Source organism: Numida meleagris, chromosome 5 (assembly GCF_002078875.1).
Source record: "Numida meleagris isolate 19003 breed g44 Domestic line chromosome 5, NumMel1.0, whole genome shotgun sequence".
NCBI classification, from domain to species: Eukaryota; Metazoa; Chordata; class Aves; order Galliformes; family Numididae; genus Numida; species Numida meleagris.
In genome coordinates this window covers 15,263,213-15,276,628 of record NC_034413.1, presented here as the reverse complement: position 1 = coordinate 15,276,628, position 13,416 = coordinate 15,263,213, and the positions used below count along the sequence as shown (strand labels likewise).

Sequence of the window (13,416 nt, the reverse complement as noted above, 5' to 3'; positions counted from 1 at the left end):
ACATCACCCAAACAAAATATAGTACAAACCTGTATAAGTGATAGCATCCATATTAGAGATGGAATAATATTCAAAACAATTCAGGCTGCAATAAATAAGTACAACTGCAGGAGGCATAAGTGATATGCAGGCAATTTCTTAAGGACACAAAAGGCCAAAATTTCATCAATTACATTCCAATTTCCAGTGTTTAAGCAGTATGTCAACAGCACTCAGCAAAATGGCTTCTCCAACCACAGTGCATGTATGTATGTATGGAAATACTGCATGGAGATGACCAGAATGGTAGCAGAACGTTAATGGGATGTGGTCTTATGGGCTGAGCTTCTCTTAGCAATAATTCCATACAGAGATCTTGGAGGAAATGACTCTTATAAGCCTAATAAAATTAGTTACAAATATTAAGGTAACTTTCTTTGGAAACTCATAAATATCATACTATGTCTGTATTTATTATTGTTATAATATATAAATATTACTATATCATTATTTGGAATCTATGTACTAAAAGCACCAATATTAACAGGAATGATTTAACCACACTATTAGTATCTAAACTTTGTTCAAAAGTCTGCTTTCCAGATAATAAAATAGATGTACAGTAAATAAAATTTTAACCCTAACTTTAGTAGGGATCCATTATCTTTTTTCCCGTAATTTTAAGATATTCAGACAGCTAATGGTTCAGTGTAAATATACTTTACATATAACAATCCATAGTGAAATCAATGTATAGATTTAAAAACAAAAAAAGGCAGTAACTATATAAATGGACTTTACCATATGAATGTTTCACTCCAAAATCTCAAATTTATCATATGGCATTTTATCCTGTATTCTTGGCATTCTATGAGCACATCCTCCTTACCTGTTTTACCAATAGTATCCAAATACAGGAACTCATTTGTTTTGATCATTTTTAAAGAAGGCCTGAAGATTTGGATTTATTCTTTTTCCATAACCATTTCTTCACAAAGCAAAGAAGTGCATTACTTGAAGAGGCACCTGGAAGTATATCAAGGGAGAAAAAAAATAAATCAATATTATGCTTTAATTATATTTTGTGAAAAGGCTCCAAATTGGGAGTTTAAACAATTGTTGTAACTCTTCATGTTGTCAACATGATAAAAACCAGTGTTTAAACAAAGTCAACTTCAAATGTGGCAATTTATTCAATTCCTAAATTTTGCCTGAAATTTTGCAAATCAGCAATATAGTTTCTAAGAATAAATTACTTGAATTACCTTTAAAGTAGAAATACAGAACATTTTTGAGATTTATGTGGCACTTTAAAAAATATATATATAAGTTAAACAAGACTACTCAGACATACCAGGCCTGAATATCCCTGCAAGATAATTATTTTCAGAATAGAGCTAAAAGATTGATATATCAGAATGATGTCCTGACCTATTGATGCATTTGGCTTGTACTCATAAAATGTTTTGCATATTTCTTGCTTTACACAAAAATGTATGGATTATGCCTTTAAATTAAACCACAATGGACAAAACATAAACACGAGCAAATCGTGCTAGCTAATCCTGGCTTCTAAATGGGTTGCATGATGCTTGCGCTTAACGGAGTATCTGATCTTACTTGCAGTATCTCTCATCTTTATCACAGGTGAAGCATTTTGGATTGTGCAGGTTGTTATTGCACGGTTAAATCTGTTGGCACATATCCTGATTGTTACTGTACTTTATAATTCACATTTTTTTCAGGCTCCTGAAATTCTGTAGCCTGTAAACAAATGAAAAAATGATAGTAGAAAGGGAAAATGCTGCTGGGTTTTAGCTAATTGTTTTATAAAGAAGTAGATATCCAAGAGGTGCAAAAAATCACTTCAATTTTATATATGTGAAATTTGTTTGGAAAAGAATCTCTGGAATAAATTCACTTGTGTAAGTGCTCTTATTTCAGATGAAAATGTGTTTAAATCAGATCCAGCATACTCTGCAAGTCCAAGTGAAAAACCAGTGAATACTCCAACTGCTGTGGAAGTGAATAAATATAAGCCAGAGTTGAATGCTGCAATGATAAAAGTTTTGCTTTGTTATATGAAAAACAAAGCACAGGACTATAGTAGTGTCTCACAGCCTTTTAAACATGGGCAGCTTGGGAATTTTTGTTTTTAATTTATATATATTTTCAGACAAGCTTAACATCAAGGTCATGCTGACAGCAGCAAAAAAAAAAATTATATGTATGCTATCTGAATATTCTTTACAAGTTATATGTTATTGATATTAGTAACTTTACATGCAAAACTGTATCCAAAAAAAAAAAAAAACCACCAAGAAAGCAAAGTTTTTAGAGCTTACTTAAATCTACTGAAGTCTACAAAGCACATCCTCACAGTTGTTTCAATTTTGTTTTTTTCATGAATTGATCCTCATGAGCAGCTTACAGAAAAGGTAATGTATGCTATTTTTTAAAATCTATACATTGCTTTCCCATAAATGAAATCTCTAATTGAAAGTCAGTATATTGGCGTTGCTCCCTAAACTTTAAGAGGACATATGAGAAGAGTAATCTCTGAATAATCTCTGTTATAAAACACACTATCAACTTGTAGAATGGTAAATTCAGGAAAAATATGCAATACAGACGTAATAACACCCAGATATTCAAAAACCCCTTCACATTTAATGATCTGTATAATACTTGAGAAATCTCTTTATATCCAAATATAGAAAATACACAGTGAAAAAGTACTGTTACTGATTAGAGTATGTTTTCAGGGGCAAGTAGTTACATTAGGAAAATAGTACTCGGGGGGGGGGGGGGGGAGAGGAATTGTGTTATCAGTTTTGTGGTTTTTTGCTATTTTTATTTATTTAAAACTACAGTTAATTGAATGTATAGACTGTTAGCGTGTAGCAGTTGCTTGAAGGTTGCTGAAGTATTGTCTTATTTAAGAGTTCACTGCTCGTTCCTTTCAACTGTGTTAGAATCCTGTAGGTTTCAAACATGGTGGTACAGATAATTTCCACCTCTTTTAATGGCATGATGTATACTTAGAGTTGCAGATCTGACTTGATGTAATTATATGGCAACAATTTCAAAATAAATGGGAATGCCAAAAGCAAACTAGCACATTTTCCCCTCAGGATAAATAAATAAATACATACGTACATCAACAGGTTTGCTATAGTTTTTAGAGGAATGCGATTCCTGCAATGGACCCCAGGTATGATAGTGTTTTTCTCTAACAGCCAAAACAACTGACTGCTCCATCTAAGCAAACGTTAGCTTCCTCTGACTGTCTAGGACATAGGAAGCTGGGTAAGCTGTCCTACACTACTGGAAAACGCAGCAGAGAAATATATACACCTCCAGAAATCAGACCTTTAAAACGAGTTATCTAGATACCACTAATTAATAACTGCTTTCTTGGAGATGGCTCTCTGACTCAGTGTAGCTGCATTATAGACAAGATGTCTAACCCTGGGTAAGAGAAATTCCATCTTTTTTCTGCCTTAATTACATTCTAATTCTCTGTCTTTCAGATGAACCTTTAATATTGTTTAACTGCTAACAAGTTTTGGAGAATACGGTCTTTTACCGTGCTTAGCTGTTTGTAGTTTCTGCTGCACAGCGTGGAATGAGAGGCTCTATCTCTCAGTAAAAAAGTCTTATTTGTCTTTTTTTTTTTTAAAGGAGGAAGAAATTGTTGATTGGTGGAGCAAATTTTATGCTTCAATAGGAGAACATGAAAAATGTGGGCAGTACATTACAAAAGGATATGATACATTGAAGGTATTGCTCTAGAAAAAAGAAAGGAATATTTGCCAACTTTAAAGGCCCTAACCTGGTCAAAGCTGTACCCTTCATTTTTTAAAACCTCAAAATTTAGCTGCGCATGATTTCATGTAAAGGTCTGTTATTAATTCATGTGGCGAAATGAAAGTTTTAAGAAGAAATCTTTGCTTCTTTTCTACATAACTATGCTTACTAAGAGATGTATTAAGAGTTTAGTCTAACCTTCAGTCAAATGGAATTTTACTCCTAATTTTATTTGTAAACATCCAGACTGAAAAAGTATGGACAGACAGGGCATATCATGTAGCGTTCCTTCATTAGAAGTTGAAACCATACCACTTTCACACCTTGTCTAAATACGCTTAATGAAGAAAGTATAGATAAGGTTGTGAAATGCTTATTTACTGTTTTTAACAAGGCCTGAATGAAGCCCAGTAGCACATTCTCCAAATATTCCACTGCTTCCACTTAGACGTAAAAATAAAAATGGTTCTGAATTCTTTAGTTCCTTAAGATATTCTACCCAATATACAATATACTTTGCAGTGCCACACTGTTGAAGCTGATACATAGAATAATTTTTAAACCGTGCTTTTATCCTTTCTTTTTTTCTTTAAGGTGTATGACTGTGAACTGGAAAAGGTACCTGAATTTAATAACCTAACAGATTTCTGTGATACATTTAAGCTGTACAGAGGCAAATCTGAGGACAGTGATGATCCATCAGTTGTTGGGGAATTTAAGGTAAATTTCAGGCAATGGGCAAAAAACAAGTACAAAAGACTGCATCCAGCATTTAAGTGCTTATCATTTAAGCGAGTCTAAATACAAGCATTTCAGCAGATTTAAAGGCAGAGGCATGTGTTAGTAGGGGCAACAGATGCTCTTACCTGCTTAGGTATGGTCCTTTTTCACAGAACGGAGAGGTGCACATGGCTTACACTGTATGTGATATTTGTTAATTTAAAGGAAATATAATTAATGCTATTGAAATCTCCCCTGTGGAACAGAACCTTCCCAGGATGAAATTTTGCCTTTGTGGTCTTACCCAAGTCAAACGACTTCTGAGTTACAACTCTTTAAGTTGAATTAAGCTGTGATTTTCCTGTTTCTATGTAAAATTGAGTATATGAATAGGATAAGTAGGACTGACTTTCCTACATCTATCTTGACTGATTCTTTGTATTACTTTTTAGGGATCCTTTAAAATCTATGCATTACCCGATGACCCCACTACTCCAGCTCCTCCCCGCCAGTTCCGGGAGTTACCAGACAGCGGGCCTCAGGAGTGCATTGTGCGAATTTATATTGTTAGAGCTTTGCAGCTGCAACCCCAGGATAATAATGGGCTGGTGAGACTTGTTGGTTTTGGAATGTCTGTGATCTAGCTCTGCTCTGCTGTACTAGAGATTAAATACAGTTAATCTTATAACAATTTCTTAACACTATTTCTTCTTATTTTAAATAGTGTGATCCTTATATAAAAATATCCCTAAGCAAAAAAGTAATTGAAGACAGAGATAATTATGTGCCTAATACTCTCAACCCAATTTTTGGCAGGTAACAAATTTCTTTGTATTTTTACTCTTCTGCATTTTAGAATGTTTATGTTTTCTGATAATGTCATACAATTAACAGTTACTATAAATATCCAGTGAAGTATTCACAGTTACATATGGATAATTGCAACTTAAGTTCCAAAAGGCATTTGCCTTTGAAATCAATAGACAGCATAGGTGTTTGGCTAGTCAATAAATGTTCTGAATTACATGGGTAAACAGCACAAATGCAAACAAGCTGCATCTTAAAACTGCCCTGTCTAAATAAGAAAAAAAATGTAAAAAAAAAAAAAGAAAAAAAGAAAAAAGTTTTTAACTCTGAAAAATTGGGAAACATTTGAAACATTTATAAAAGCTCCAACTGTGTTCATATTGCGATTTTTAAAAAATTAAATTCTAATCATGCAAAAGCTATGGATTAACTAACATATTTTTTATACTGTGACTAACAAAGCCACACTAAGTAACACATGATGCAAAAAGGAATGTTGCAATATCTGTAAGTCTACAAAATGTAATTATTATTGAGTACAAATACCAAGCAGTGTATCAGTGTTAACTGCTGCTAGAATTATCAACGTTGAAAATGTCCATTTAATATCTTATAAGTCATTTCTCAAAATGAAACTTTAAGCAATAGTGTTAACTAGACATTTTTATGTTTAGAATGTATGAACTCAGCTGCTTCTTACCTCAAGAAAAAGATCTGAAAATTTCAGTCTATGATTATGACACATTGACTCGTGATGAAAAAGTAGGTGAAACCATAATTGATCTTGAGAACAGATTTCTGTCTCGTTATGGATCTCACTGTGGCATCCCACAGCAGTACTGCATGTAAGTCATACTGTCTATTCAAAAGTTGTATCTGGTAGATCTAGTCCTCATCCTCCGTAACAAATATAATAAATCAGGACTTTCTTCATCTTAATTACGTATTTTAAAAACAACAGTATGGCTTCTGTTGCTTGGTTGTTGAGCTTACTGTATCATCTTAAGTAAAGCTGCAAAATCTTCAGAAGAGCATTAACTGAAAACAACGATGTCAAACATTTTAGTATTCTTTTCCTATGGTAAAATGTGTGTTTTCTGTACAGAGAACACACACCAGTTTTCTGACTTATTCATGGGAATTAATATGAAAGCATCTGTTAGCGTGTTGTTTTGATACGTAAAGAAAAAAGCACTCTGTCTTGAAAGGTAATTGTCACTATCAAAATCAGTCAGCCGGTCTAGGCAGCTGGATTTCTGCCCTTTCTGAATTGGTTTAAAGCTAGTAAATACATTTTACATAATTTGCAAATCCCCTGGAACGGTGAATAATTTTAGGATATATTTTGTTGCTTTCCTTAAAGTTCAGGTGTGAATACCTGGCGTGATCAGCTGAAACCAACCCAGATATTGCAAAACATAGCCAGATTTAAAGGCTATGCTCCTCCTGTCTTCTCTGAAAATGGTAGAAGGATTACCTACGGGGGACGAGACTATATTTTGGAGGAAGTCGGTGAGCTTGTTCACCTATTTTATATTTTTCTCTTACATTCACATTGATACAAATATAAAACTTTGCTATTGATGGAAGATGAGGGAAAAAAAATCTGACTCTAGTATACACACTTTTGTGCTAGATTCTACTTTTTTTTTTTTTTTTTTTTAAGTTTGAAATGCAAATTCTGGATCATGTTCCTTTATTCTATTTCAGAAGCTAATAACGTACTACATCAGCATCTTGGTCCAGGTGAAGAGCGGCTCGCCCTTCATATCCTCAGAACCCAGGGTTTGGTACCTGAGCATGTGGAGACGAGGACCTTATATAGCACTTTCCAGCCCAACATCCCTCAGGTACCGTGAAATGGTTTTACTTCTGTTTCCTGAATGCAGAAATACTGCATTCCCATAGCGATCAGAGAAGTTAAATAAATAAATGAGCCTGTATTTCAAATAGAGTACAATGTCTGCAGTGGTTGCCTCACATAAGTCTAGTTAAGGGGACTGCTCCTCTACAGCAGGAAGGCCACCAGCCGCAAGTAATTAGACTCAAATGACGCTGCACTTAACATCTGAGAGAACAGAAACTTGTAACTACAGAATGAAAACTAATTAGGCACCCAACTGCACTGTATTCCCTAGGAATTAATGTCCCTACCACCTTCTGAAATTTTGGCATTGTTTATTTGAGGAAGCATAACATGAGGGATTGTGCTTACCCCTAGCTGAAGCCTGTAGAAGTAAATTCTGACAATCTTATCATCAGCGAGTGTGCTCTGTGGCTAGAAAGTACTACTAAGCATGTCAGTAGGCACGTTGTAGGTAATTTCCAGGGAATTACCGTGACAAACATGTACGCAACACTCCCTCATTCGTCTTCTCTACTACTGCAGGGAAAGCTCCAGATGTGGGTTGATGTTTTCCCCAAAAGCTTAGGACCTCCAGGCCCTCCCTTCAACATCACTCCCCGAAAAGCCAAGAAGTGAGTATCTGTATATGCATACTGTCTGGCAGCCCTAATAAAGCTAATTCAATTCTTTCTCTGAACATCTTCTCTCTTAGGTATGTCTTACGAGTGATTGTCTGGAACACCAAAGATGTCCTTCTGGATGAAAAGAGCATCACAGGGGAAGAAATGAGCGACATTTATGTGAAGGGGTAGGAGCATCCTATTGTGTAACACTTGCAGATGAATGATGTTCAGAATATCCTGGCAATGCCTAGAAAAGGAGTTCCAGAAATGATCTGGTTCAGGCAAATCAGTGTACCCTGCACCCTCTGAAATAGTTCTAAGCTCCGAAGTACTGAAGTATTAAAAGATACGGGATGAGCAGTTCCTGTGTTATAAAAGATCCCAGAAGTACAGCCTTACAAAAAATAAAACCTAGAGATGGGAAGTAACAGACAAGTAGGTGGTTAGCTTTGATGCTACGTATCCCAAAATCTTCTTACATTTCCTAGTCTTTGTGTAAAAAAATTCATAAAAATCACAAGACTAGAGACTTACTCCTCCTAAAAAAAAAAAAAGTAAATTAAACCAGTTTACCACAGACAGAGTAATAGTCTTAGAAGATCAAAAGTTTGTTTCAGGTGTTCATATTTACAGTATTCATACATTATTCAGGTGTTCATATTTACAGTACCAAATTAGAACCACATTGAAAGACTGTGAAGGTCTCCATGCCTCTGTGAGCAGCTCCTCTGACTTGTTTGCAGCCACTCAGTAACATGGTTGCAGTACAAACTACTGGTGTGGTTCCACTGCAGACACCACAGATGTCCATCTGTACTTCCACAGATGGATGCCGGGTAATGAGGAAAATAAGCAGAAAACAGATGTTCACTACCGATCGCTGGATGGTGAAGGAAACTTTAACTGGAGATTTGTTTTTCCTTTTGACTATCTCCCAGCGGAGCAACTCTGCATAGTTTCCAAAAAGGTAGGCATTTCTGAAGATAACAGTATTTAAAATATAGATTTTAACTAGTTCTGATAATCTTGTCTCCAGTATACACAGAGGCACCTTTGCTCAGTTCCTCATAGTTTTCTCAAGTTGCTACTGCAAACACTGAATTTAAACATTAAATTAGGTTCTTCCTTTTAGCCAGGAACAACACATTGGCCACAAATGGCAGGCTCCTCTTTCCTTTTCTTTTTCCCTTTGTTTCTTAAATATTAGGAACATTTTTGGAGTCTTGACAAGACAGAATTCAGAGTCCCACCCAAACTGATCATCCAGATATGGGATAATGACAAATTCTCCCTGGATGATTATCTTGGTAAGGAAACAAAACAATTTTAAATTACTATATATAAGGGCTATATGTTCAAAGTGAGCTACCGTTAGCTAAATAATACATTTAGCTATCACAAGTTACTTGAGCGTTATATTTCTGTACTTTGTTATATTCTTTTTAAGTACATAGGGGAAAAATATTAAAGATCGAGTTATCTTTCATTTAAAAAAAAAAGGGCAGGGTTGATATTGGAGCTTGCGAAGTACTTCTTATCAATACTAATGTATTCAACACCAAAAGGTAAGTGTAAACGTGGCCTGCTGCGTCCAGCTTGCCTGCTTCACAACATGCTTAAACAAACAAGAACGTAAAATGTATGTTGATCACTTATTTCTAGAACGTTTGGATATGGGAAAAGTTTATGATGAACCACTTTGCTTTTGGTTGGTTGCATTATGCAGTGCCTGTATTTTATTCTATTTGTCTCCTAGGTTTCGTGGAACTTGATTTACATAAAACAATAATTCCAGCAAAAGTTCCAGAGAAATGCAATATAGACATGATTCCAGAATACAAAGCGGACAGTTCTCAGAAGACTCCCATGACTGCATCTCTCTTTGAACAGAAATCCATGAAGGGGTGGTGGCCATGTTGTGTTGAAAAGGATGGCTCTCGCATTTTAGCGGTACGGTTATTACTTCTCTTAAAAATTACTTAAAATGAGGTTACTTTTAATTGCGAAGAATCTATCTGGGAATAAAAAAATACTAATTAACCATAGGTATATTTGAACTCTCATAATTAAAGATATTCAAGCATATGTTTAGACTTTAGACTTAAAACATATGATGAATTTTAAAAATGCATATTTATCATTCTCTGACACCATCATAGTACAGAAACAAATATGTTTTCAGATGGAAATGGAACACCACTACTCCCCCCCAGACACACACAAAGCGATCTTGTCCATGACTACTGCGTTTAGGTATCAAACAGCTACTCTTCTTGCTCTTTTAATAAGATAAGATGTTTGTTATATGTTTTCTGAAGGGTAAAGTGGAAATGACATTGGAAGTTGTCAATGAAAAAGAAGCTGAGGAAAGGCCAGCTGGTAAAGGAAGAGATGAACCCAACATGAATCCCAAACTAGATCTACCAAAGTAAGATATTTTTCTCTTACTAGCTGGAAGAACATATTTCTAGCTACTGTGATGTTCCTGACAAAATCTGCATTGAAAGTGAGCTACTGTACGTCAACTGTATCTATCCTTTGAAAAACTGCTTCTAAAAGCCATCTGTTTCCTTCTGCAAGTCAAGTTTAAGAATAAAGTGCAAGATGGTTTCAGTATAATGGCAAATATTTTATTGAAGCTGCTGACTGACACTAAAAAACTCTCTCTGCTTTCTTCAGCTCTAAACTCAGACTTCTTTAATATGTTATACTCTCACACCTAAGTATCTCAGTATTTATAGTATGATTAATATTTGTTTGTTTTTCGAAATACAGCCGACCAGATACTTCCTTCCTTTGGTTTACAAATCCCTGCAAGACAATGAAATTTATTGTGTGGCGCAGGTTTAAATGGCTCTTCATAGGCCTTATCATCTTGTTGATTGTACTCTTGTTTGTAGCAGTACTCCTCTATTCATTGCCGGTAAGAATGTTTAAATGTTACTGTTGTTGAACTGTAGTATGAGGCTAGCTTTTATATGAGTCCTCAACAGCATACCCTCCTTACCTCAGATAAGAGATTCTATCAACTCAATTCTAGGAGGGGCATAAAGACTATAAAAGTTAACAGCTATAAATGGTTCCAGCTGACTTCTAATGAGAAATAATTATGTTAAAAGTAGAACTGAAGCAAATGAATTCTTTAGAAGTGTTAATAACCTACACAATAAAAACTTGCATCTAGATTTCATTCTACTTTACTCTGAAATATTTTTCTTTTTTTTTTTTTTAACTGAAATTAGCATGCCCTGAATATATTCTGATGCAGTTTAGAATCTTAAAATCTCTTTTTGAAAACTACACTGAAGTATTTCTTATACGTCTTTTCACTTCTTGTTTTTCCCCCCCCTCTCACTTCCACAGAACTACTTGTCAATGAAGATGGTGAAACCAATTTAAAGAAGAGTTTTTTCCTCATCTTTTTAAATAGCAGTGAGGTTTTGCCTCAGGCTGTGGACCGAAGTCAGCAAGGCTTTCCATGCATTTTGTCTGATACTATTTTGAACTGGAAAGTAGATGACAAGTAAGAATTTAACCATGATTATCCAAGACTCAAGGGGTCATGACTGGTATTTTAAAAAGCAAACAAACAAAAGACCCTCGTGTATATTTCTTGACTACAGTAATATCTATCTATGGTAAGGCTCTGATTTCCCTTGCTTTTATACTAGATTTTTCATGAAAATCACTCAGGAAAACTGCCAGTTCTTGCTCTATTTTCTAACAGATACTTCTTTTGAGAATTCCTCTCCATTGGTGCACTTCAAAACTTTGCATTTTAAATTAATGAAAACCAAGCACCACTTATTATGTGTACCAAAGAACGTCTTACAGTGTAATTAAAGATGGGTCAGATGATTTTATAAAATGTTTCAGCATCATTCTGCTTAAAACACTTAGTTATTGCAGTGTAGATTTGACATCACTGTACGTATCTGAACAACAACTGCATGCATGCAGAAATAACTACATTAATATACTGCTTACTTACTGTAATTTTAAAATGGTTAAATAAACTTATTCACAAGAAAAATGCAAGTTTCCAAATTAGCCTACTGCAAAACTACAATGCATTAGGTATTATGTAGACTCTATAATGTAGCATCTATCAGAAGATAGCAGTGCTGCTAATCTGGAGTTTAAGGAATTTTACTATTGTCATTACAGTGAAGAATAAGGAAATACTTCTGCACAAAATTTAATGAAAATCAAATTTTTGGTGAAAAATCTCTCAAGCATCTTGATCTATGAATGAGAGATCAGAGCTGGCACTAATCCCCATCCAGACAGATTGTCCCTTCAAGAATAATGAAACAGCACTCCAGAAATTACTGACGAGTGCATCATCTATCAATAAAATCTATCTCAGTCAGTACCATAGATATGACAGAGGGTAAAAATCACAGCAGCTTTCTTTTCATTGTACTTCAAAAAAATATGTTGCTTGTAATGGTTGTCATTAGACAAGCATTTAGCTTTAAGGAGGGATTTAAGAACAGCATTCCTCAGAATGCAGATATAAAATGGAGCAGAGATCCAAGCAAGACTCTCCCCTTAGCGTTTCAAGAGTTTGATACTCTCTTCCAGCTGCCTCTGTGCAAGCATGCATAGGCTTGACGGTTTTGCTACAATTATGCAAATATTACTTTAAAATGTAACTGAAAAGTTGGAGAATCCATTCTGGCTCCCAGCTCACCCCAGAAACAAAGCAAGCACATGTTCACAAGCAAGTAAACCTCAGCATTATCAGTTACATACACTGCTAGTCACAGCTGTAATCCTAGATGTAACTGTTACGCATGACTCCAAAATACAGTAGCTTAAAAAGGCTGTAGCAAAGATTTAGCTCTGTGTGGGTAACAACTTCGTGCTGTTTCTTGCCATGCCCGTTTTGCTCCAGGTGCCAGCAACTGAGAGTAACACCCTTCAAAGCCACAGAAAAAAAATGGTCCTTACAATAGGGAATGAATTAACCCTAGGAATTCCTCACAGCAAGAGGGAATATTCCACAGATATTCCAGGAGGATATTCTGTGAGTTTGCATTGCCTCAATTAATAACCTGTTAAATATACATGGCCGTAACGGTTTGGTTTTTTTGTGGTTTTTTTTTTTTTTTTTTGAAACTACTCTAAAAACAAGACTTTTGTTTAACTGTCTTCTTACTGCAACTAGGCACACTTCTACATTTGATCTGTGTTTTGGCATATGGGAGTCACAAGTTGCACACTTTTCTAATCAGATTTTCCTTGAAGGCCTAGAACAGGCCCTTGTCATAGTTTCCACAAACTGTGCACTTCAAGTTTGCAATGTTAGAGCAGCTTGAGAAATACATCCACCCAATCAAAAAACAAATCCAGCCTTCAAACAGAAAGTGAAGAAGGTCAGGTCACTGCAGATGCACAGTATTTCAGTTTTTCAGTAGTATTCAGAAGAACTAAAAGAAATAAACTCGCTCTTCGGCAATTACAGAGGCACTGTCATCCAAAATACTTGGGGCTCGGTAGCGATGTGTCCAGTGCAGGGGCACTCCTGTCACAAGTCCTTGGTACACAGACTCTTTGTTCCAGAGATGTTTTCCTCGATCCAAAATGACTTCTCTATTTTGGAAAAATAAAATCTATTTGAGTCTA

At 35.3% G+C, this 13,416-nt stretch overlaps 1 protein-coding gene across 12 annotated transcripts in view; it reads left to right on the top strand.

The window, feature by feature from the left end:
- The window catches only part of MYOF (myoferlin), a 70,433-nt gene extending 57,017 nt beyond the window's left edge, over positions 1–13,416 (top strand). For 4 of the 12 annotated variants that reach the window (XM_021398224.1, XM_021398222.1, XM_021398219.1 and 1 more), the window contains 16 exons: positions 2,406–2,417; positions 3,664–3,762; positions 4,384–4,509; positions 4,962–5,117; positions 5,234–5,325; positions 5,991–6,161; positions 6,680–6,828; positions 7,027–7,166; positions 7,706–7,794; positions 7,875–7,970; positions 8,611–8,752; positions 8,993–9,092; positions 9,542–9,735; positions 10,104–10,213; positions 10,561–10,708; positions 11,149–13,416. In XM_021398224.1, coding sequence (XP_021253899.1) covers positions 2,406–2,417; positions 3,664–3,762; positions 4,384–4,509; positions 4,962–5,117; positions 5,234–5,325; positions 5,991–6,161; positions 6,680–6,828; positions 7,027–7,166; positions 7,706–7,794; positions 7,875–7,970; positions 8,611–8,752; positions 8,993–9,092; positions 9,542–9,735; positions 10,104–10,213; positions 10,561–10,708; positions 11,149–11,184 — 1,860 coding nt within the window. In that variant the 3' untranslated portion in view covers positions 11,185–13,416. Of the gene's footprint in view, positions 1–187; positions 245–2,405; positions 2,418–3,663; positions 3,763–4,383; positions 4,510–4,961; positions 5,118–5,233; positions 5,326–5,990; positions 6,162–6,679; positions 6,829–7,026; positions 7,167–7,705; positions 7,795–7,874; positions 7,971–8,579; positions 8,753–8,992; positions 9,093–9,541; positions 9,736–10,103; positions 10,214–10,560; positions 10,709–11,148 lie in introns of those variants that run through there. The other 8 variants (XM_021398217.1, XM_021398216.1, XM_021398218.1 and 5 more) reach the window with 5 other exon arrangements.